At 33.9% G+C, this 24,053-nt stretch overlaps 1 protein-coding gene, 1 long non-coding RNA gene and 2 pseudogenes across 3 annotated transcripts in view; 3 read left to right on the top strand and 1 right to left on the bottom strand.

Moving 5' to 3' along the window:
• The first annotated feature begins 534 nt into the window (after positions 1-534).
• LOC148623117 (uncharacterized) lies at positions 535-13,143 on the top strand. The gene is made up of 2 exons (XR_015920779.1): positions 535-665; positions 12,736-13,143. It is a non-coding gene; the product is annotated as an uncharacterized LOC148623117 (long non-coding RNA).
• Positions 7,914-24,053, bottom strand: part of LOC148623114 (solute carrier family 12 member 2-like) — a 52,102-nt gene continuing 35,962 nt past the window's right edge. For both annotated transcript variants that reach the window (XM_088573646.1, XM_088573647.1), the window contains 5 exons: positions 23,291-23,377; positions 21,644-21,761; positions 19,926-19,993; positions 18,187-18,333; positions 7,914-11,916 (listed from right to left, as the gene is read on the bottom strand). In XM_088573646.1, coding sequence (XP_088429772.1) covers positions 18,198-18,333; positions 19,926-19,993; positions 21,644-21,761; positions 23,291-23,377 — 409 coding nt within the window. In that variant the 3' untranslated portion in view covers positions 7,914-11,916; positions 18,187-18,197. The remainder of the gene's footprint in view (positions 11,917-18,186; positions 18,334-19,925; positions 19,994-21,643; positions 21,762-23,290; positions 23,378-24,053) is intronic.
• Positions 13,495-15,348, top strand: LOC148623116 (uncharacterized; annotated as a pseudogene).
• On the top strand, positions 15,277-16,015 carry LOC148623115 (uncharacterized; annotated as a pseudogene).

The raw sequence follows: 24,053 nt of genomic DNA, 5'->3' as shown, positions 1-24,053 counted from the left end.
GAGCCGAGTGCACGAACGTACCACAAAACAGGGTGTCCTGTATGAGGTTATAGTCAGAATATAGGAAGTTTATATTGACTCATAAATCTGGAAAAGCAAACATAGCTGTATAATACAGAGAGTATTCATTGATCAGAACGATAGCACACACTAAACACCGTACACTACCTATTGCACATTTCAATGTGTTAATTGGCCATTTTCACTGAGAAACTTGCACATACAGACGACTCCCGTTACATAATACTAGCTCTCATGGACTTTTTAAACCGACATAAGCTTCGAAATGTTCTTAAATGTCAAGTATAAATTATTTTCGAGAATGGAATACACTCATTTTGCTAGTAGCATATTTGTACAAATGTACGATTAGTCAAAAGATGTGAACTGGAAAATAACGTGAATGCATATTATCAATCGACCTAAAATCTTGAAGTTTCAGATCATTAAAATTTGTGATTTTTAAAAAATTCTGAACCAAGTTCATACATGCTTTGGGAAAATTACTGATTGATTGGGATTTAAGTTAATTCGCCTGAATGTTGAAAGCAAAAATCAGTGCATGGCATAGAAGATTTGACGACTAGCGAATTTGAAGACTTTAGTGTACTCGCAACGATATATACGTGAGGTAGAGGTCGTGCTTATCAACTTCGATTTTCAAGGTAGGTATATAAGGAGCAGCATGCTTTACCACCTGCAGTTCACAGCCACTAGATACTTATTGCCTTGGAAAAGATTTTCGTGTCTGCTACATCCCTTGAACGGTCTACCGGACCATTTCATCACTATTTTTTGTCTAGTTTAAAATCCGTATGCAGTCCAGGAATGTCGCTTCTTTTATGCTTACTTTTTTTTTGGGGGGGGGGGGGCAGTGTCTCCGCAGTAGTCGGAGCCTCAGAGGCTTCACATACACAACTTAAATACTTCAATTTAATTGGACAAGAATACTTTGATATATAATGTGACGATTTTATCAATAAACTGGATGTATAATTAACAGAACTTGTGATCTCGTAATATATGACTATATTTGAGGGTAATACACAAAATATTTAATTATTATATTTTAATGAGCCTTCGGTTTTACATCGATACGCACCCAAAATGCACTTTCTTAGAAATAAATATCAAGAGCTCCGGGATATAAGAAATAAATATTTGCAGCAAAGCATGCATGACAATTTCATCTTGGTGGGGTTATTCTCTCTGACATATTCACCATACCAATCCCGTTACACAATTAAGCATCTAGCATCTCAGTTCATCCACCATCTCAGTAAAGTTTTTAAAAAATATTTTTGCTTGCAGGTCTCACTGAAGGAGTACATACTCTATGTAATTCACCTAGTGACATATTATCTGATAGATAGAGTCTACAAAGGTTTCATGTGTGGGGTCAGTAGATTAAAGGTCAAGGTCATACGGATTTAGTGAAATAAACAAATTTGGTAGCGAAGCGGTGGACCCTGAGCTCTGTTCTTGTTCGGAATAAGTTAATCTTTTATTTCAACCAACATTGCTTTGTGTTTTTATATATGGCCTGAATGCCCTTTTACAATGAAGAAGAAAGCAGTAAGAATTGGCCAAAAAATAACCAACAATTATTTAAAAGACGGAACATCGCATGAGAATATCTCAGAACAATGCATTTATATATTATTGACCATTGAAATTGCGGTATTTTAGTTGTGTACGTGAGGCCTCTGAGGTCCAAGTACACGAGTTGTGTACGTGGAGACACTGCCTATTAATTAATTTATTTATTTAACTTAAAGTTTGGTTTTGCATAATACACATGATAATGCTTCATGTATAATTGTACTTTTCATTCATATTCAATTTGATTTCTGCGTATTTTTACATCAATTTCGTTCACTCCTTGTACTGTGTAAACAATTCTTTGAATTTGTATAGAAGTTCCTTGCAGGTTTTTATTTAGAAAATTCTCTTCCGTCTTTTTGGCCTTTTACTACATTGCTATGTTTCTCGTATCTTGAAACTGTTGGTCTTAAACTATAACGAGTTATATTAGTGACCGAGCACTGCGAAAATAAAAAAAAAAACTTAGATGAACTTAAACAAAACACCATAGCGTGGTGGTATGAAACCTTCAATTTCAAAGAGATCCATTCACCGTTAAGTTATTAGCCAGACATAACAAAAAATGCTTCTTTCTTATCTCTTTTGGTCCCTAATTTCTAAACATTTCAAGTCACAACCCCCATTGAGATACTTTCACATTTACACAAGTCGTCTGTACATCAGCAAATGATTTTTGGCCCCTTTTTGTCCGTTATTCCTAAACAGTTCCATGTCACAACCACAGCTTTCTTTTTATACTATTTCATATGCTAAATCGAGGAACAATTTGATTTTTATGGGGGTCTAGGATAAAAGTTTCTATCTTGCCTAAAGAATAGACCCACAGCAGCGCCAAGCTTGTTGTAAAAGTCGACTAAGTAGTGCTCCGAATCCTAGCCGGGGCTAGGGTGTTCTGCCCACAGAGAAACTGGGATGTGTGCCCCAAGTGGTGGAATGGGGTATCCTTGGCATGCTACATGCTGGGGTCGTGAAGCCATCAAGTGGAAAATCTGACTGCAAACCTTAGAGATCCAACATGTTGGGAAAGATGCCACATTCTTCGCACGTTAAAGAACCCTGCTGTGGTATTCGAGAGGAGTAATAACCTTTGCAGGGTGTCAAGCCACTTTTGGCGTAATAAATATAGGAATATAGGGATTTTTAAATAAATTTATAGGGATATATAGGGTTTTTATTGAAGGATTTGTGTTGAAAGTCAATGGTTTCAGCCTACGAACCTAGAACATTTGGTATTTAACAAAAACTGGAATAATATTTTACAACATACATTGTAAAATAAAAACACATTTGACTTTGATTAGTTTCCTGTCCAGCTCAGCTCTCATATCTCTGATACAAAATCTATATATAACCATCAATTATAAGTACATGTACATGTATGATGGCCCCTCCCCTACAGCCATTTCCTTTCCTCCCATTTATCATTTTTCCTGTTTACATTAAGCCATTATAAAGTTACTTTTTATATCACATTAAAATTACGGAAACAAATATTCAAAATGATTCTAATGAGTACATGAAAATGTCATTAATGCTTTTGTTTTCTTTCTATCTTCTTCATGTGCTGCAGTTGTTTCACTCTTTCTCTTAGTTGATTTCTCTCCCTTGCTTTTAGAACTGCGTTCCTTGTCATCCTGTTTTTTTTTCAACTTGATAGATGACAGTTTTCATGATGTTTTGTACCATGCTTTGCTTGCATAGTGTCATCTTTTTCCCAAAGAGACGTGACCTTTCATAACACTGAGCTTTTCCCCTTCTTCAATGCCTTCGCTGATTTGCTTGTACCTGTATCCATCATCACTTGGTTAACCTGAAGAGATGATCTATCTGTGCTCTTTTTCCTTCATTATCTTTTCTAGTTTCATTTTTCCTTCTTTACGGAGGGCATTGCTTGCATCTGTATCAATCTTATCATGTGTTTCTTTTCCTGACAGTTCTACAAATGTAGCTCTCTTTGTCCATTTTTTTTTTTGGTAGCTGCTAGTTCTTCTTCTCGTTTTCTCTTTAATCTTTCTTCATTTTCTCTTTTCTCCCTTGCTTTGGATAATTCCAGTTCTTTTTAGTTTCTTTCTCCTTCAAGCCTTGCTTGGTAACAAGCATGTGCAGTTTTCAAAGCTTTGATCAATTCCTTTGTAAAAAATATGTTTCTTGGCTGTTTATTGTTGAGGATCATAAAATGCAACTGCATCTTTCACCATTCGTGTGCCATTAAAGGCTTGCTCTGAAAGCAAAGTCCTATTATCATTAACCACATTTATATTCACTGACAAACTCCTTTCTACATTTGCATTTTCATGTGGCAATACCAGAGCTGTGTTAATTACTTTCTCCAATAGTCTGTACTTAGTTTTGCCATCATCACTTTTCAAGTCAAATACTTCTTTCTAGTAGTGACTAATTCTCTGCTGCTCCACTGCTACAGGCAGACTGCTGTCCTGCTGAAAACATTTCCACTCATCAGTAACCAAAACAAGATCAAGTGTCGGTTCTAGTTGTCTGATTATTTGTTGAATACATCTGACAGACTCACTGACTATTCCAGTCTTTTTCAATGGAATGAGACAACAAGGCTCGTGATAAGGGCATTCCCTAGTGGCAGTCTCTCCTTTAAGTGCTCAACTGACCCTATTATCCTTGTGTCCCATCCCATTTTTCGTTTCGTGTTCATTTTATCATCCTCTGAATATAGTTGAAATATTGCTGCTCGGACGTTAAATCCCAACAAACAAAAACATTTTATCATCCATTTCATGTTCACCCGGATAAAGCTGAAATATTGCTGCATGGGTGTTGAACACTAATCAAACGATCTATCCTGCCCTTTTATTTAGAAAATACAAAAGATACTACAGTCTGGATCGACAGTCTTCACTTTCAGAACTTTTTGGCCCGACGAAGCCCGTAGAGCCGGAATTTCTGGTTTCATTTTCTGTATGACATGCGTTTTATTTGTATTTATTATGTTCACGTATTTATTATTCTTATTTATGCTTAACTGAGCGACTTCACGGCTTATATATGTTTTGTGTTAATTACTTTCTCCAATAGTCTGTACTTAGTTTTGCCATCATCACTTTTCAAGTCAAATACTTCTTTTTAGTAGTGGTTAATTCTCTGCTGCTCCACTGCTACAGGCAGACTGCTGTCCTGCTGAAAACATTTCCACTCATCAGTAACCAAAACAAGATCAGTTGTCGGTTCTAGTTGTCTGATTATTTGTTGAATACATCTGACTATTCCAGTCTTTTTCAATGGAATGAGACAACAAGACTCGTGATAAGGGCATTCCCTAGTAGCAGTTTCTTCTGTAAGTGCTCAACTGATCTACGGTAAAATGCACGAATTCCTAGCATTTGCTTTCTTTGCTGTTCAGAACTCAACTTTACCATGTGATGTCTCACTTTACCACCTATTACTATGTCCTAATCACTTAAGCAAGTCTTTACATTATTGACATCAATGCTCAACAATTCCTTGCCTGTTTTGCCCTCAATTAGTTCTGGCTTTGTGAAATTTCCCATTTTAAAATCTTTAAAGCAAGTCATTCTTAAAGATAAAGTTGAATTCTTAAAAAGGATTCAATGACTAAAATACTAACTTTTCAACAAGGATATGCCAAATCAAAGACGATATATCTCTTTGTAAAGTCTTTCCACTAACATGAGTATATGATGATCAATAAACACGGCTTAAATTTTGCTGACTTGATTACATTAGATAGAATATCATACCTATAAGATATTTTTCCAGAAACTGTTTAATAAATATATATATATATATATGATTATCTATCTTAATTGCATACAAAATAGTAATGAGATACATTGCATATTGATGATTCATACAGGCTTCATATATCAGTGTTTTTTTTATCATTTCGGAAAAAATATGGATTTTTCTGAATATATAGGGTTTTTAATAAATAATAGGGACCTTCAAATTTATAGGAAAGTATAGGAATTTGTAGGGACTTGACACCCTGGCTTTGTGCTCCGCCGCAGAAGGCTAAATTGTTCGACCATACCCCGAACGTTAAAGAACCCTTCGGTATTCAATAGGAGTAAGAACCATTGTTCTCCGCCTCAGGAGGCTCAATGCCTGGCCCTACCCCTCCCTATTTCCATTGGCAATCCAAATTTGTCGACCCTATTATCCTTGTGTCCCATCCCATTTCTCGTTTCGTGTTCATTTTATCATCCATTTCATGTTCACCCGGATAAAGTTGAAATATTGCTGCATGGGCGTTAAACACTAATCAAACGATCTATCCTGCCCTTTTATTTAGAAAATACAAAAGATACTACAGTCTGGATCGACAGTCTTCACTTTCAGAACTTTTTGGCCCGACGAAGCCCGTAGAGCCGGAATTTCTGGTTTCATTTTCTGTATGACATGCGTTTTATTTGTATTTATTATGTTCACGTATTTATTATTCTTATTTATGCTTAACTGAGCCATTTCACGGCTTATATATGTTTTGACGCTCCTCCTGATTTTTTTTTTTTGAAAATAAATAAAAAATTGAAGACAATTTAAATTTTTTATGGCCTGTTTTATGAATATTGTGCTTGATGTTGTTCTCTGATGCGGAACTCAATATTCATTGTATAAAAAGTGATCTTAAATGACTTGAAACTAAGCTCACAAAGAAAATACCTCCAGCTTCAAATAAATTTATATCAGTTTGGAGTTGTATTCCTTCAAGCACATCTATGATGCCAATGTTCCAATAAAATTTCATCAAAATCCCTTCAGTGGTTTGGGAGATGTGTTACTAGGTCTTCACATGTAAAAATCACCCTTTGGAGTCCTCTGTGTATACTATGAGAACAAACCTTTCAATACAATTTCATCAAAATCTCTTGAATGATTTTAAAGAAGTTGTGCCTACAAGATCTATAGACAGACAAATTGGGTGATTCTATTATACCTGCTAAATAATAGGTCTATTTATTTTAATGATTTATCAAATTTATAAGGCAAGTATTGACTATTGTCGTTTGTACCATAAAAGATGGGATGACATATTCCTGAACAAATGTGGTTAAAATGATATCAGAAACCATGATGTTGATGTTTTCAATTATAAATGTTTCTTTTTCAGTTTCTTTTTCAATTTCTAAGTAAAGACAATTAAGAAGACAAATAAAAATTAAAGAACTAATTTAATATCTATAATAAAACAACAAAAACATAAAGTGATCAGAAAATAATGTGTACATGTTCACAACCCTCAATCTGATGTTATTATCAAATTCATCATATTACATCCTAGATTTCAAATTGTAATGGATGTCTTTAGGGACAATAGTTTTCTTGTATATTTCAAAATAGTTAACCATTCAAAAGAAATCTTCATTTCCTATGGCCTTCATTTTAAAATTTTACAGTACTGACAAAAAATAATGATCCTGCATTTAAGTACATCATGGGTAGATTATAGTCTACAGATGTCTGCTCAGGATACTCAAAGGTTGTTTGTTAGACAGACATACATTAAAATTAAAAGAAAAATATCAGTGTGCTTTTTGTTAAAATTATGAAAAGACACTTTCTGACATGTTTTCATATCGAAAAAACCCTACCCAGCTTTTTTAAAATGAAAATGTTTTTGTTTGCAAATTTCTAAAACTTCCCATACATTTTTGTGAATTATCTTCCCTTGAAAAAGACATTTTTTGATGGCAAAGTAACATAAAATACATGTACCAGTAGTTTATGTTACTTTGCCATCAATGAATTTTTGTCAAGGTTAAGCAAAGTACCAAATATCAGATGTATATTGGCAAATGTGGCGAAAAAGTGTGGAAAACTGGTGGACAAACGGAGTGAATGCAAACTTAAAGTTCCTTTTTACGGAAGTTGCTAGAAGGGGACTAATAATTTAAAGATGATTATTTTTAATCTTCATCCAATACTACTTGCTCATTAAAAATAAATATTTGAATACATACTTGTTGACCTTAAAGTGATAATGCAATAAAAATTACTGTGAAAGTACTATTGTTCGTGGGGTACCAATTTTCGTGGTATTCGTGGTTAGGCCAAAACACGAAATTTGGTCCCCAACAAAATGGAGATTTCCATTGATGTTTATAATAAAAACTTCAAAACCACAAATTCAAGAATCCACGAAAATTTGTATCCACAAATTAAAATACTTTTACAATAATGCTATTTTGCTTTATATATCTTCTTTGAAAATCAAAACTAATAAATATTACCTACATCAAACCTAATTTTGAAAAGTGTTACCGGAAACACCAATTTTGGAAAGAATGACCCAATAACTGAACAAGCATAGCAGATAATGATTATGCCATTATAGTTTTATTCATGTAAAGCTTTCAATGTAGTAAAATAAACAGGTAAAAAAGAACAAATAAGACTTGTTATCATAAGAAAAAGATGGTAAACATAACAACTACATTGGTAATTTTTGTGAGAAAAAATACCCAATCCTTAAATTAAAAGTAATGATTTACACATCATCACATATTTGTTTTAATCCTCTATAGACAAAAGCATTTTAACATGAATCTACATAAATATTGCAACTATACTGAGTAAAACAAGATATAAAGAAAATAATATAAATAAACATGTAAAAACTAAAATGCAAATAATAAAGAGTGACAAAACAATAGAACTTTTATTAATTAATGGTGGCTGACCTCAGAAGTATAAAACCAAATAAAAGATGGCATCTATTGGGACATCAAATGATGTTAAATAGTCATGGACACATGCTAAATTACAAATCATCATGCAGGAAAAACAGATCAAACTCAAATTCAAATTCTTATCCAGACTCCATAATCTGAAAAGAAATAACTTTCACCTTTTTTCAGCTTTCCAAAAAAAAATAAATAAAATAAAATAACTCCAATAAAACAATTTCACCTATACATATTCCAAGAAAGATAACTCTGATTCATGGGGGGGTTAATTGAAAAAAAAGAACTTAAAATGAAATGGAAACTTGATCTAGACTACATTAAACCCAAACAGAAATAACTTTCAAAATTTCAAAATTATGTAATATTCAAAGAAAGATAAACTCACTTCATAAAAAAATTTGGGGGGGGGGGGGGGGGGGGGAGGGACGTTATCCAAACAAATTGAAATTTTCACATGATCTGTACATACCTTCTAAGTTATCATCTAGAATCTGTCATGGGACGGGCAGGCTGAGTCATGGGACAGACAGGCTGACACAACTTTTGGGAGGGTATCACATCATACCTCATCACTTCGTGTGTGGGGTAAAAAAATACAATAGGTCTGTTGAGAAGTACCCATCCATACCTCTGCTATACACGTATCTTAGACCCAGCTTCTACATTTCCCATCCATACCCCTGTTATACACATATCTTAGACCAAGCTTCTACACTTCCCATACATACTCATGTGGTTTACTTCTAAATGAATTTATGGTATATGTATATACATAGGCATGGCATGACCAAACATTCTGCATACAACAATTGCATACCCAAAAACTAATAGCAAAAAACATGTGTTAACCTTTAACAATTCCAAAGCAGGGGGCTCCCTCACATAATTTTCTCAAAGCAGATTTGCCAAGGTTTTGTTTTCACATCATGTTTTATGTTAAGCAACAGACAATATTTTAACTTAATTCAAATTTCACTGTGATAATTTCTTGTGACATCTCCTTCCCTGAAAGATGACATTTCCCAATAATACAATGATAGTAACTTAATGGTCACAGGTTTTGGATCAATTTTCTTGACAAAATTTAAAGTTTTGAGCCAAAAATTCAAATAAGACGAGTAAAAATTTTTTAATAAGGCTAAATGTCCAACTTCAACGCCAGAGCTTAAGTGGGAGATTGTTGAATTTTTTATAAACAGAGTGAGGCTCCTGCTGAAAACAGAATGACATAACAACATAGCACCCATGAAAAAAATAAAAGCCAAGCGAGCAACAACACTATGTCCCCCTATATTTTGTAAAGTGACATATTAATTATTTACCATGAAGTACAATAATAAGAAGTATAAGAAAGGTTCTTCTTCCAATGGCTGAAAACAAATACATGCATCAATCTTTATTATTCAGTTTGCCACCATTAACTTAGTAATTTGTCAACAAGACATACTCAAGGGATTACATATTGCTAGAAAAATATCCTGAACACAGTCATGGTGTCTTAATAGAATGAACAATACATCAAATAACCAAGCTATCAGCTACTACTGATGTGGTCCTTCCTATTAAAATATAATGAAAAAAAGAATTTACATAATTATAAAGAATTAAATTGAGTTTTTATGCAGTGCATTTTGATTTTAACATAATTAGTTTTTTTAATACTATTTATTAAGACACATCTTTTAAACTGACTGAGAAATGCCAGATAAGTGTTATAACAGACCATATCAATAATAGAGACATTATCCTCAAATCTGAGACATATCAAACACAGGGTGTCAAGCCACTTTGGCCTTAAAAATATAGGAGTATAGGATTTTTTTTTTCAATTTATAGGGCAAATATAGGGATTTTTAAATAAATTTATAGGGATATATAGGGTTTTTATTGAAGGATTTGTGTTGAAAGTCTATGGTTTCAGCCTAGAAACCTAACAAATTTGGTATTTAACAAAAACTGGAATAATATATGGCAACAAACATTGTAAACTAAAAAGACATTAAACTTTAATTAGTTTACTGTCCAGCTCTTATATCTCTGTTACAAAACCTAAATACAACTCTCTATTCTAAGTACATGTATTATGGCCTCCCTTATCTCTTTGTTAAGTCTTTCCACTAACATGAGTATATGATGATCAATAAACACGGCTTAAATTTTGCTGCCCTGATTACATTAGATAGAATAACATACCTATAAGATACTTTCCCAGAAACAGCTATTTAATACATATATATATGAGTATCTTAATTGCACATAAAATAGTGAAGAGATACATTGCATATTAATGATTCATAAAGGCTTCAAATCAGTGTTTTTTATCATTTCGGAAAAAAAATATTCGATTTTTCTGAATATATAGGGTTTTATATGAATTTTAATGATTTATAGGGAAAATATGGTGACCTTCAAATTTATATGAACTTGACACCCTGCAAACAAGCTGAGATTCTCACTAAAAACTTATAACTATAAGTAACAAATTTTTTATATCGTACAAATAAAATGTAAACTAAGAAACTGTTCAAGTGTTTTGTCAAGACTTAAAGATTAATGTTAAAATTTTATGGTTGGCAAAATCATATACAATGAAATTTGGATGCAGTTTTATAAAGCAGCAGACATGCTAGGTCAAAGAGATAATGCAAAAAAAAAAAAAACCATTGAACTGTTTTAATAACCAAAACTACTCACGACCATAAATTGTTTTTTTATGATTTAGAAGTAATGCTCCGAGATGAACTTGATAAAGGGTAGTACCTTCAGTGACCCAATAGAAACTATTCATGAGAATTTTAAAAATCAAAACCTTTCCATAAACTACAAGTTATGACATATGAGTATTTTGTCTACTAATGGAAAAGGTTTGTCAATACATCTTGCTATATCATTCTATTAAACTTTTTGCTACATATCTTTAATGTTTTTGGGCATAAACAATATGAAAACCAGAAACATTTTCATATTTGGTATTTTCAGTTTCCTATGTAAATAGAAAAATGTGTCTTTATCCTCTAAACACACATTCTGCCTTAAAACTTAAAGTCTTTGTATAAATCAATACATATATTTATAAACATTTTCTAATTTCATCACCAATTACAACTTTTCATGTGGTCAATCAACATTTAAAAAAAATACTTTCTATTTCAATTTCCAGTGTTTTAGCCACAAAAATAAATCTAAATTCAGAATAGGTTTTCTATTTATGTATACTATTTAATCAGTACAGAACAGGTATTTATCTGCTTTCTCACAATCATAAAATGTTTTATCAATCATATGACTAATTTGAATTTGACATGCATAAGTTATATACAGGATTCCCCAGTGTCTCTTATGTATATAAGACTGAATCCAGTGCAGATATAAAGTACATATAGTTATTTCATACTTGAAAACTAAAAATAATTTATAGCCAAAGTTTGGATTTTATGACTGAAGCAGGCATTAGACTGATGATAACAAGTTCACAGTTTTCTAGTTTCTCTATCATGTCTATTGAGACCGTTTATCTACTACAATCAAGTATGCAATCAAAAGTGTCTACATCCTTTTCTTTCCTTCTGTTTACTGCTACTCCTCCTTCAATGGTCCTAGAAGGCTGTAAATCTGGTCAGTTGACATGGCCCTACAAGAAACAATTACCACTCATATTACCTAGTCTGAGTATGAAGTATACACCATTTAATAGAACATATATAATATATCATGTAAACTGTTATTAAAAATGATCAAAAACAAATATCTCATTCTTGATTTCTCCTAAAACAAAACACCTCTTTAGCTTGCTAATAATTGTTTTCCAATGTTCACTGTCCAAAAGCTGTCTGTAATATACCCATAATGTTCACTGTCACAAAGCTGTCTGGTATATGTCCATAATGATCACTGTCCTAAAGCTATGTATAATATGTCCATAATGACCACTGTCCCAAAGCTGTCTGTAATATATCCATAATGTTCACTGTCCCAAAGCTGTCTGTTATATGTCAGTATTGATCCCTGTCCAAAAGCTATCTATGATATGTCCATAATGACCACTGTCCCAAAGCTGTCTATAATATGTCCATAATGTTCACTGCCCTATAGGTGTCCCTAATATATCCATAATATTAAGTCCCAAAGCTGTCAAATGTGTCCATAATGACCACTGTCTCAAAGCTGTCTGAAATGTATCAATAATGAGCACTGGCCCAAAACTGTCTGTCATATGTCAATAATGACCACTGTCCCAAAGCTGTCTGTTATATGTCCATAATAATCACTTTCATAAAGCTGTCTGTAATATTTGTATTTTCCCGTGTTTCAAATAGTATAGTGGGAAAATAATGTTTTGTAGGTATGTATATAATAGTATTCGGTGTTTCCAATATTTACTATTGTCCAATCAGGTTTTGGTACGTTTCTGTAATGGCAGGGTGTGTTTTACAAGTATTTTACTTTCTAGCCATCATTCAAACCAGCAGGATAGATGCCAACATTCAAACCAGCAGGATGGATGCCAACATTCAAAGCAGCAGGATGAATGCCAACATTCAAACCAGCAGGATGGATGCCAACATTCAAAGCAGCAGGATGGATGCCAACATTCAAACCAGCAGGATGGATGCCATCATTCAAACAAGCAGGATGGATGCCAACATTCAAAGAGCAATTCAACAAGAAGTTCAATATGCCATGCTTTCTAAACAAGACATTTTGTTAGACAACATGACAAAATTCCTGGATACACGTCTAGAGGGATTCAGACGAAATATTCACTAAAATCAGAAGGCGCTCTCGGGAGGTATAAATTAAAAAAAAAAACGGGCAATGAAGAACAGTACAAGCACAACCAGAAGGTGTTCATTAAAATGAGGGATGCACGTCAAGGTCCCTGTTTCATTGCATGTGTTTCGAGCATTTGGTTAGGAACTGTCCAAATGCAGTTGCCGATCGAAAAAACGAGATAAGTATATTTTCCTTTTATAAGAATAAATCAGAAAAATCAATAAAACTAAAGACAAAAATAGATTCGGGTGGATTCCATTTAAATTTACATGACCAGACATCACATGATCATCTGCAGTCAATGAACAATACACATACTATGAATAATAGTCAAAACATGGTTAATGATACAGGTATAGTTTATTTAAAAGAATGTTTTGAAGAGTGGTAAAAGATTCCTGCAACGAGTCATGTTGCACATTGAAAATGGAAATAAATCCCTTTTAGTACAATACATTGTGAGTTAAACAATAATAAATCCACAAAGGAAAATCCAAAATTTGTTGAGGCTGCCATAGAGAAATTAATTGAAAAGGGATGTGTTAGATAAGTGTCAAAAGAAACCGCATGTTATTAATCCTCTTACTGTGGCTAATAATAAGGGATCTAGATAAATGTTAGATGCTATACATATAAACCCCCATTATGTAAGGTATAAGCACAGATACAAAGACGTAAAAACAGCAAGGCAATTGCTTGAGAAAGGTGATTATATTTTTTCATACAATTTGAAAAGTGCACACCATCACATAAGCATTTTCTCAGAAGATATAACATATTTAGGTTTTAGGTGGGGTGATAACTACTATAAATATACAGTTTTGCCTTTTGGTATGTCCTCAAGCAGACCAATTTTTACAAATTAATGGGAAAGTTAAACAAGTTTTGGCGGAGCAAAGGTGTAACGATTATTATGTACCTAGACAATGGTCTAGGAAGTAGCCCAGGAAATGCCCTCTATGTTAGTGATATGATCAAATCAGGTTTAGAGAAATTTGAATTTTTGCTAGCACACGAAAAATGTAACTGGTTGTCTTGTGAAAATTGAACATGGCTAGGTTTTGTTTGGAACATGACGGAAGGTATTTTGAGAATTACTGACAAGAGAATTCAGAAACTGTTAATCACCTTGTCAATTTTCAGTAGTCAGTACAAACACAGCAAGAGATTATTCTTTGTTAAATTTATTGCTAGTATAGTTGGTCAAATAATATCTATGCAACCAGTTTTTGAGGACCAGTCAAGACTGAGAACAAGGTACCTATATCAATGTATCTGAAGTAGAGCGAGCTGCAGAGCTCAAGTACTAGTTAGTACAGAAGCATTTTTAGAACGTGAGTTTTGGGAATAACAGGCTAAAAGCTTAAACAGATAGGATCTCACTTGTGTTAGTTGACATATAACGAACCCCCGAGATTTTCATGTTTTTAGAGATGCTTCTGACTCAGGTTTTGGTGGTTGTGTGACCACTGGTTCAGAGGAAGAACCATCAGAGATGTACAACAAGAAAGTCGAAAGTTTGACATGGAGAGAACTAGAAGCAATTTGGTGAAAATACTTCTGAATTTTCGAAGATATTCTCAGAGTTTTCACAGATAACAAGAATATAACCTATGTTTTGAATATTGGTAGCAGAAAAATAGGTCTTCACAAATTAATCATGCTTATACACAAATTTTGTGACAGGAATATGATCAATTAAAGTGTAGCATGGTTACAACGTCAATCAAACAAACATGCTGATGCACTGAGCAGAACTTTCGATCGTAATACTTGGGGAATACATGATGAAATATTTCAATACTTGGAGAATATTATCCGTCCACAAGACGTGGACAGATTTCCACACTTATACAATGCCAAATGTACTTTATTTAATTAACAGTTTTAGTGCCCAGGCACATCAGGTATAGATGCATTCAGTTTACAATGGACTGGACATAACAACTGGTTAGTCCCTCCTCCTAATTTAATTCTAAAGGTGGTAAACAAAATGCGACAAGAACATTGTTATGGCACACTTGTCATTCCTGAATGGAAGTCAGCACCATATTGACCTATGATCATAGACAGATATGACAAATTTCAGGATTTCAAAGTAGATCACAAGTATTTTAATGGTGAAAACTTGACAAAACCAGGTAGAGGAAATTGCAAAGTTTTCTGTCAACAATTCTTGAAATTAAGATTGTTAGCAATTATAATCCAATTTTAATTCTTTGATAATAATTTTGTTTATTTCATTAACAGGGATCAAACTAAACAGCACAGTAACTCTCGGAGCAAGAGTACCGTGAAATCCTATTTTAACTCCTTCAAAAGATGGGAGCTATTCATTATTTCACTAGGTCATAATGCAATGCCAGCTCCACCTGTAAATGTAGCACTATATTTGACTCATTTACTGAACAATGGTTCCACTTTTCATCCCAAATAAAACACGATTTATGGCATAAAATGGCCACATGAAATCAATGGACTCAAAGATCCTACAACAAACACTTTCATAACTTCAATACTGGAATTGTCAAAAAGGGTTGCACAGAAGAAAATCGACAAAAAAAGAACCAATTACAACCGATACTTTAATAATTCTTTGTGAACATTTTATGAATTTCTCAGATCTTCTCGTAGTCAGAGATTAGTGCATGATGCTTTTGAGTTACTCAGGTTTTCTCAGATATGACAAGATCAGTTCCTTATGTTTTTCAGATGTTAAGGTTCAGTAATCACACTTGGTCTTAAATATTCAAAGGAGTAAAACTGATCAATACAGAAAGAGTTCAGAAGTTCTTATTTCAAAAGGTTGCACGGTCGCTTACCATACAGTGTGTATTTAAGAGTAATCAAGGGAACCAAGGTTATAGCGGTAATCAAAAGAATGCAATCCAGGCACAAAGACCAGACATGGAAAACAGACATACGCAACAAAGAACATAAAGTAACTATAATCATACATACAAAGTAACAAAAGCAAATAAGCAACTCAGACTCCACTAAAAACTGGGAGCATGGACCAGGTGCATCGGTAGAGTAAGCGTCCTCTGCTTTTCTAGAAACACCCACTGAGTTGCTCATAAAAAGTCAAGTCCGGGGTAGGCAAACGAGGAAAGGAAAATTATGACCCGTTGAATAAATCAGTTTTCATGGTGCAGATGGATACACCATAACAATCCACGAGCTCATGACGACGACCGTAAAACTTCTGTAGTGATGACTTCAATCTTGTAGCAACATAAACCTGTTCCAGAAGCCTATTTGTTAGAGTTCCAGTGCAATACAAAGAGTCTGCATAGTTTCAGCAAGCTCTGCTATAACGTATGAGTTGTGATATGAACACTCCATACGCAGGTGCAGAAGGGATGTTGCAACAGATGAAAGGAAAGTTGACAATTTTAAATGAAAAGTCATCACATTTGTCGTAAAGTTTGGTCAATAGTTTTCCTTTACCATCAATTTCTAAGTGTAGGTCAAGATATGAGGCTGACTCCACAGTGTCTGTAGTATCCTTTATCTCAAGTTCTTTGGGGTAGATGCGATGTATCAAATCCCCAAAATTAGGATTGTTTAAAGATAATACGTCATCTATATAGTGGAAACTGAGATTAAAAGGTATAGCCAAACAATATTCTTTCTTTCGGATTAGATCAGCTATAAAGTCAGCCTCGTAAGAGTGAAGGAATAGGTCAGCAAGTAAAGGAGCACAATTTGTTCCCATTGGAATGCCGACCGTTTGTTGAAAAACACATCCACCACAATGGACAAACATGTTGACAATTAAAAATTCCAGCATTTTCTAAACATCTTCCTCTGTATATTTGGAAGATGATTTGGAATTATTTCTTACAAAGTATGAGGAATCTCTACCAAGAACTATATGTTTGTATCTAGGTGTACCATCTTTTTTGGAAAAACAACGATGTATAATATTTTTAAGTCTGCATTTTAACTGAGTATGGGGAGTAGAAGTATACAGTGTTGAAATATATATATCAAATTGGCCAGTTTTGAAGATAAGATGCTTTCAGATTTTTCTTTAAGACCTGTTTATAGATCAGGCACATGTAAATTCATAAATAAGAATAAAAAGCTGAGTTACACAGCATCTACAGAGTCAATTCTTAGGAGAGAAAACTGGTTTGCACTGGGTCTATCATTGGCCTTCAATCATTAGGATCAGGTGGAGCAACAGCTGCAGCTAATTCTGACGTGAGCGACAGGTGTTTGAAGAAACATGGCAGATGGAAGTCAGACGCTAGTAAAGATGGTTATATAGTAGATTCCATAGAAAAGCATTTGAAAATATCAAAAGCTTTGGGATTGTAACAAAACGTTCTTTTCTGGTTAATCTATCAAATACAATGGGCTGTCAGCAAATTTACAAATTATGTTGGTTTTTATTATTTGCCATGAAGTACATGTTTGTGATGTATATGTATGTCATTTGCATTTCGTCAATGTTATGAGTGTGTCACTTGATGTCCATTGTCATGTTTACGAGGAATATAGATAATACATCCATAATACCACTGTCCCAAAGCTGTCTGTTATATGTCAACAATGGTCACTGTCCCAAAGCTGTCTGTTATATGTCAACAATGAGCACTGTCCCAAAGCTGTCTCTTATATGTCCATAATGAGCACTGTCCCAAAGTTGTCTGTAATATGTTCATAATGACCACTGTCCCAAAGTATAACTACAGCACACCTTTACAGCATTAAAACTCATAACAAAAAGACACCAATAAAATTATATTTCTCAATTGTATCAAGTTTCATTAGTATAAGTAAGCTTGAATGTGGTTTTACACTAGATGGTAGATTTTGCAAATAAGCAAAATTCACAGAAAACTTTAACTAACTGTCAAAGTTCAAGGCTACAGGTCATCAACCCTGGAACATGTCACATTGTCTAGAAGAAATCTATCCACATGCAAAATATCAAAAGCATACCTTGAAAGACAACAATTTTACAGTCTGGACATGATTTGTAATGGAAGGATGGACTGGTGCACAGAAGACTTTTTTTGATGGTGCCCTTTTAATAAATAACATGCTTCTGACAAAAAGAAGTAATGTTACTATTGGTACCTAACATTCATTGATCTATAACTAATGATTTACTTACATATTCTCATCTTAAGAATAGAATGTCAGAACACTGCTTTGGTTGCCACGTAACAACAAAATCGGTGGCATCCCTGTGGTAAGTATATCTAACCAAGCCATATACATCCCTGCAGGACATGTGGCCTTCCTTGGCATTGGCAAGGTCCTACAAAAACAATGTCTTAACTAAGTACTTCATGCTGACCTTTAAACTGTAGTGACTTCATGAACTACATTCCTTCTAATTTAATTTTAAGTAGTACTGGTAACACGAGATATGAACTATGTACAAAACAGCTATTGATATTTAATTTGTCACCATTTACCTGACTGATGGCCATACTAAAGTCAGAAATACTAATTCTAAATCCCTTAGCAATAATTTGGTAATGTCATTTTTTATCTAGATAATTATTCCCCACAGTGGTTATAGAAACTTACATCCTAAAATGTAAGTATCTACATGTATGATTAGAAGAAACTGTTAAACAAGAGGCTCGCAGAAGCCTGAATCGCTCACCTAGTACTAGTTGAATTTTGTCTTTCAAGGGCAATAAATTTAAGAAGTAGTCCAACAAATTTAACTCAATAAGACTTTGGTAGGACTTATCATAAGAATCATTTCAGCAATTGAAAGTTTCTTTCTATCTATCATAGTTTTCATGATATTGCCTGAAAACTGAAAAAAATTTTTCCCCTTTCAAGGGCAGTAACTCTTACAAGGAGTTGTCTGACTACTTTTATACCTAAAGACTTTTGTAGTCTTAATAATAAGGATCATTTCAGCTATTGAAAGACTTTGGCTAACCATAACAGTTTTGGGGATAAATGCAAAAAGCTACTGTCTGACCCTATGTTCTATTTTTAGTAATGGTGGCCATTATTTTTTGACAGATCATAAATCCCAAAATAAGTTCTATGGAATATACCCCTAAGAACATTTGTACTGAGTTTGGTTTCAGTTGGTAAAGTAGTGTCTGAGGAGAAGATTTTGAAAGAAATACCTTAAAAAAAATAGCAAAAAAAAACATTGAAAAACGGCAATAACTGCAACAAGGCTTAATGGATTAAAATGAAAATTTGACCACAGATAGATCTCATCATGTTGAACTCTTTTGCCCATGTCAGAATTTAGCTTAACCTAATGGTTTTGGAGATATAAGCGAAAAAACTACTGTCTGACCCCTATGTTCTACTTTTAGTAACGGCAGCTATGTTTCTCGACAGATAAAAAATCCCCATCCCAGGTCAATGCAGGATACCCCAAGGAACATTCATACCAAGTTTGGTTCAAATTGGTCAAGTGGTGTCAGAGGAGAAGAGTTTTGAAAAATTGTTAACAACGACAACAACAGACGATGATGACGATGGACGCCAAGTGATGGCAATAGCTCACATGGCCTTCAGCCAGGTGAGCTAAAAATAAACAGAAACATGTTCTTATTCGTAACATTTAAATATAATTACAACAACTAATCAAAATAACCAAATTATCACACAACAGTCAGTTACCGATTCTTCTAAAGTCAGAAATAACCAAATTATCACACAACAGTCAGTTACAGATTCTTCTAAAGTCAGAAATAACCAAATTATCTCACAACAGTCAGTTACAGATTCTTCTAAAGTCAGAAATAAACAAATTATCTCACAACAGTCAGTTACAGATTCTTCTAAAGTCAGAAATAACCATGATCACTAAAGTCAGATATAATCTGTAATCAAAAGTTAAAATAAAGAAGACATTAAAAAACTTACATGACAATAAGTGATGCCTCTGATGATCTTTCCTTCAATAATTCACTCAATCTTATATTTCTCTGGGTCTACAATAGAAAAAAATCAATTAAAAAAAAAGATTTATTCTGACAGATCATTTTACTTTGACTGACAGAAATAAATCACCTATTAATTGGAATGAAATACATCGATAGACAATAACATTTTAATACTTCCATATCAAAACTGTAATTTCTGATTTCCACACATGCACAAACTTACTAAGTTCTATTTCTAACCAGAATAACAAACTTTCTCCAGTTAATTAGAGAACTAGGTCATGTTTGTGTAAACATTGAAAAAAAGACATGGCTGCTTCCATTGATGCACATTGTCAGTATTCCTGTCAGGAGCAAATTATAGGACCAGCAGATATTTCACAAGACTGACAGAAACTGATGCTAATGCAACTGCTTACTTAATATGATGGACCTAGCACAAGTGGTTCATATTAATCTGACATTTTCAGAAAACTAAAACATAAAATCTCAACTTGAAAATTGAAATTTCAAAGCCAAAAGACAGTGACTGAAGAGGCATACGCATGAAATGAATACAGAATTGTGAAATAGTGATGCTAAATCAACTGCACACCACATACGATTGACCTAGCATAAGAGTCCATATTAAACTGTCAGATTCAGAAAATATAACATGAAAATCTTAATATAGACTCCGAAGCAAATGTTGGAAAAGTAACACATATTTATGGATTCAAATAACATTCATTTATCAACAAATATTACAAAATGTAATATCAATTTCAGAAAGACTCAATCTCCATGTGTTCTCTCCCTATCTAATATCTTACAATGCTAGGTTCTTTTCAAATTGATTTCATCATGAGAAAAAAAAATAACTTATGGAATTAACAAATATGATTTTAGGCTTTTCTTATGAGGGATGGAGCTATTTGTACTAAAACTACATTTAACTTAATAGATAATGCACTGTTATGTTGTTATATTGCTAATATCTCGACCAACAGAAATATGGGAGACTTCTCTTATAATACATCATGCTCATCTGCCTTAAAAGTTCAAACGCCCCGTGCAGGTCTGGGTGTCAAAAGAATAGGCCTGCAGCAGCGCTAAGCTTGTCGTAAAAGGCGACTAAATAGTGCTCAGGAACCTAGCCGGGGGCTAGGCACTCTGCCCACAGAGCAACTGGGATGTGTGCCCCAGGTGGTGGAATGGGGTACCCATGGCATGTTGCATGCTAGGGTTGTCAGGCTATAATACGGAAAACCTGACCGCAAACCATAGTGATGCACCATGCTGGGAAAGATGCCACGTTCCTTGCACGTTTAAGAACCCTGCTGTGGTATTTGATAGTAGGAACCTTTGCGCTCCGCCACAGGAGGCTAAATTGTCCAACCTTACCCATCCCTCTCTTTTTTGTGTGGCAATCAAAATTTGTTGTCCCTATTATCCTTGTGTCCCATCCCTTTTTTCATTTCATCATCCTCATTTCATGTTCATTTTATTATCCATTTCATATTCATCGACTAAATATAGCTGAAATATTGCTGCTCGGTCTTTAAACCCCAACAATCAATCAATCAATCAAATCAAACAATTAAATCATCACTACATATGCCACTAACAGCAGAAATATTTTGAGTCATTGATGTTTTGACAGAGGGACATCACTGACGTTCCATGCCTATTAAAATATATAGTTTTCCCCATGTTTACCTTTTCTTTGGCAAGTATAACATCTTCCTCAGCCACTTTCCATGGATACTGTTCCTTTGTTTCTCCATTATCTTCATCTAACATCCAACCTTCCAACAAACTCTCAAATGTCTTCATACTGTAAATTCATATACATTTAATACTAAAAAGTAACATTTAACTTGGTTAAATACATACAGGTAAATATTCTTGAACTAGAAATACTAAAACTAAGCTGACAAAAAGAATATGTCACAAGACATAGCCATAGAAAAGTTGGATAATCCCCCCTAGCAGGCTTAATACAAAAATATCTTTTTTCACACACACTACACATGATGCCTTAACTTCTTCTAATTTTCATCAAAATCCATGAAGCAGTTTAAAAAATGTTGGGCTTGCAAGATCTGCATAATTAAAAACCATTCAGTTGGATTTTTCCTCTATCTGTCATGTAACAAATTTTCTGCCTTCATGTACATCAAAATCCAAAGAGTAGTTTAAAGGGATTTGTACTAATGAAACGTCATAAGATGAATGGACTGCAATATATTAGGTAATCAATCATTAACATTATTGTTTTTAATAAGAGTAATCAAGGGAACCAAGGTTATAGAAGTAATCAAAAGAATGCAATCCAGGCACAAAGACCAGACATGGAAAACAGACATACACAACAAAGAACATAAAGTAACTAAAATCATACATACAAAGTAACAAAAGCAAATGAGCAACTCGGACTCCACTAAAAACTGGGAGCATGGACTAGGTGCACCGGTAGGGTAAGCATCCTCTGCTTTTCTAGAAACACCCGCCGAGTTGCTCATAAAAAGTCAAGTCCGGGGTAGACGAACGAGGAAAGGAAAACTATGACCCGTTGAATAAATCAGTTTTCATGGTGCAGATGGATACACCATAACGATCCACGAGCTCATGACGACGACCGTAAAACTTCTGTAGTGATGACTTCAATCTTGTAGCAACATAAACCTGTTCCAGAAGCCTATTTGTTAGAGTTCTAGTGCGATACAAAGTCTGCGTAGTTTCGGCAAGCTCTGCCATAATGTAAGAGTTGTGATATGAACACTCCATACGCAGGTGCAGAAGGGACGTTGCCACAGATGAAAGGAAATTTGATAATTTTTAATGAAAAGTCATCACGTTTGTCGTAAAGTTTGGTCAATAGTTTTCCTTTACCATCAATTTCTAAGTATATGTCAAGATATGAGGCTGACTCTACAATGTCTGTAGTATCCTTTATCTCAAGTTCTTTGGGGTAGATGCGATGTATCAAATTCCCAAAATTAGGATTGTTTAAAGATAATATGTCATCTATATAGCGGAAACTGAGATTAAAGGATCTAACCAAACGAAATTCTTTCTTTCGGATTAGATCAGCTATGAAGTCAGCCTCATAACAGTGAAGGAATAGGTCAGCAAGTAAAGGAGCACAATTTGTTCCCATTGGAATGCCGACTGTTTGTTGAAAAACACGTCAACCACACTGGACAAATATGTTGTAAACATCTTCCTCTGTATATTTGGAAGATGATTTGGAATTATTTCAAAAAATTATTTAAAAAATAAATGAATAAAAAATTCAGTGTTCAGTATTGCAATTTGCATTGGGTTTGTATTAGTGATGGAATGAAATCATCAATAAACTACCTTTTTTCTTGTGGTTTATGAGCTATCTCTGGAAGAACAAACATGTCTTTACAATCAATACGAAATTTGCTTAGTAGGGTTGCTAACCTGTAAAATAGAAACACATGGTGACAATGAAAGGATTGAATCAGTTTATTTGGGAGACGAACATTAATTCCTCTATCTAATCTGGTACATGACATGGTTTAGAATAGGTTGTATTACAAGTAAATAAGAAAAATAAACAATTTTTTTTTTTTACAAATTCACTTACACTTATATTTATTGTACATTATACATATAAACTCGCGTATAAGTCGATCCACATATAAGCCGGAACCGCTTCTTAGCCCCAAAATTCTGGAATATAGCCTTGACCTGCTTATAAGTCGGATTGAACACAGGTACAACAGTGAAAATGTAAGAACGGGCACAATTTTTGGCAGAAAATGTGAAGAGTGATCATGGGTTTGTTTTTTTTTTTATGCTGCAGAAGTATTTACATCCATGGCATACGTTGTGTCCGATCAACACGTGTCTGCTTTTTATTAATATATTGCTCTGTACATATTTGAAATTATTTACATAATAAATATATTAGAATAAGTAAAAACTTATGACCTGTGAAGAACAATTTTTTAATGGAAACTTGGACACTTATTGAGATCAAAGGATTTTAATTATCCATTAAAGTGATCAAAGGATGGATTGCTCATTAATGTTATAACACCTTTTTACCCAGTAATCATCTTTCATTGTTTTCTTTTCAATAGTCCATCAAGAC

Source organism: Perna viridis, chromosome 3 (assembly GCF_037379345.1).
Source record: "Perna viridis isolate PV_CMFRI_1.1 ecotype Kerala chromosome 3, ASM3737934v1, whole genome shotgun sequence".
NCBI classification, from domain to species: Eukaryota; Metazoa; Mollusca; class Bivalvia; order Mytilida; family Mytilidae; genus Perna; species Perna viridis.
Note: the sequence above shows the minus strand (reverse complement) of the source record. Positions and strands in the feature narration are given on the sequence as shown.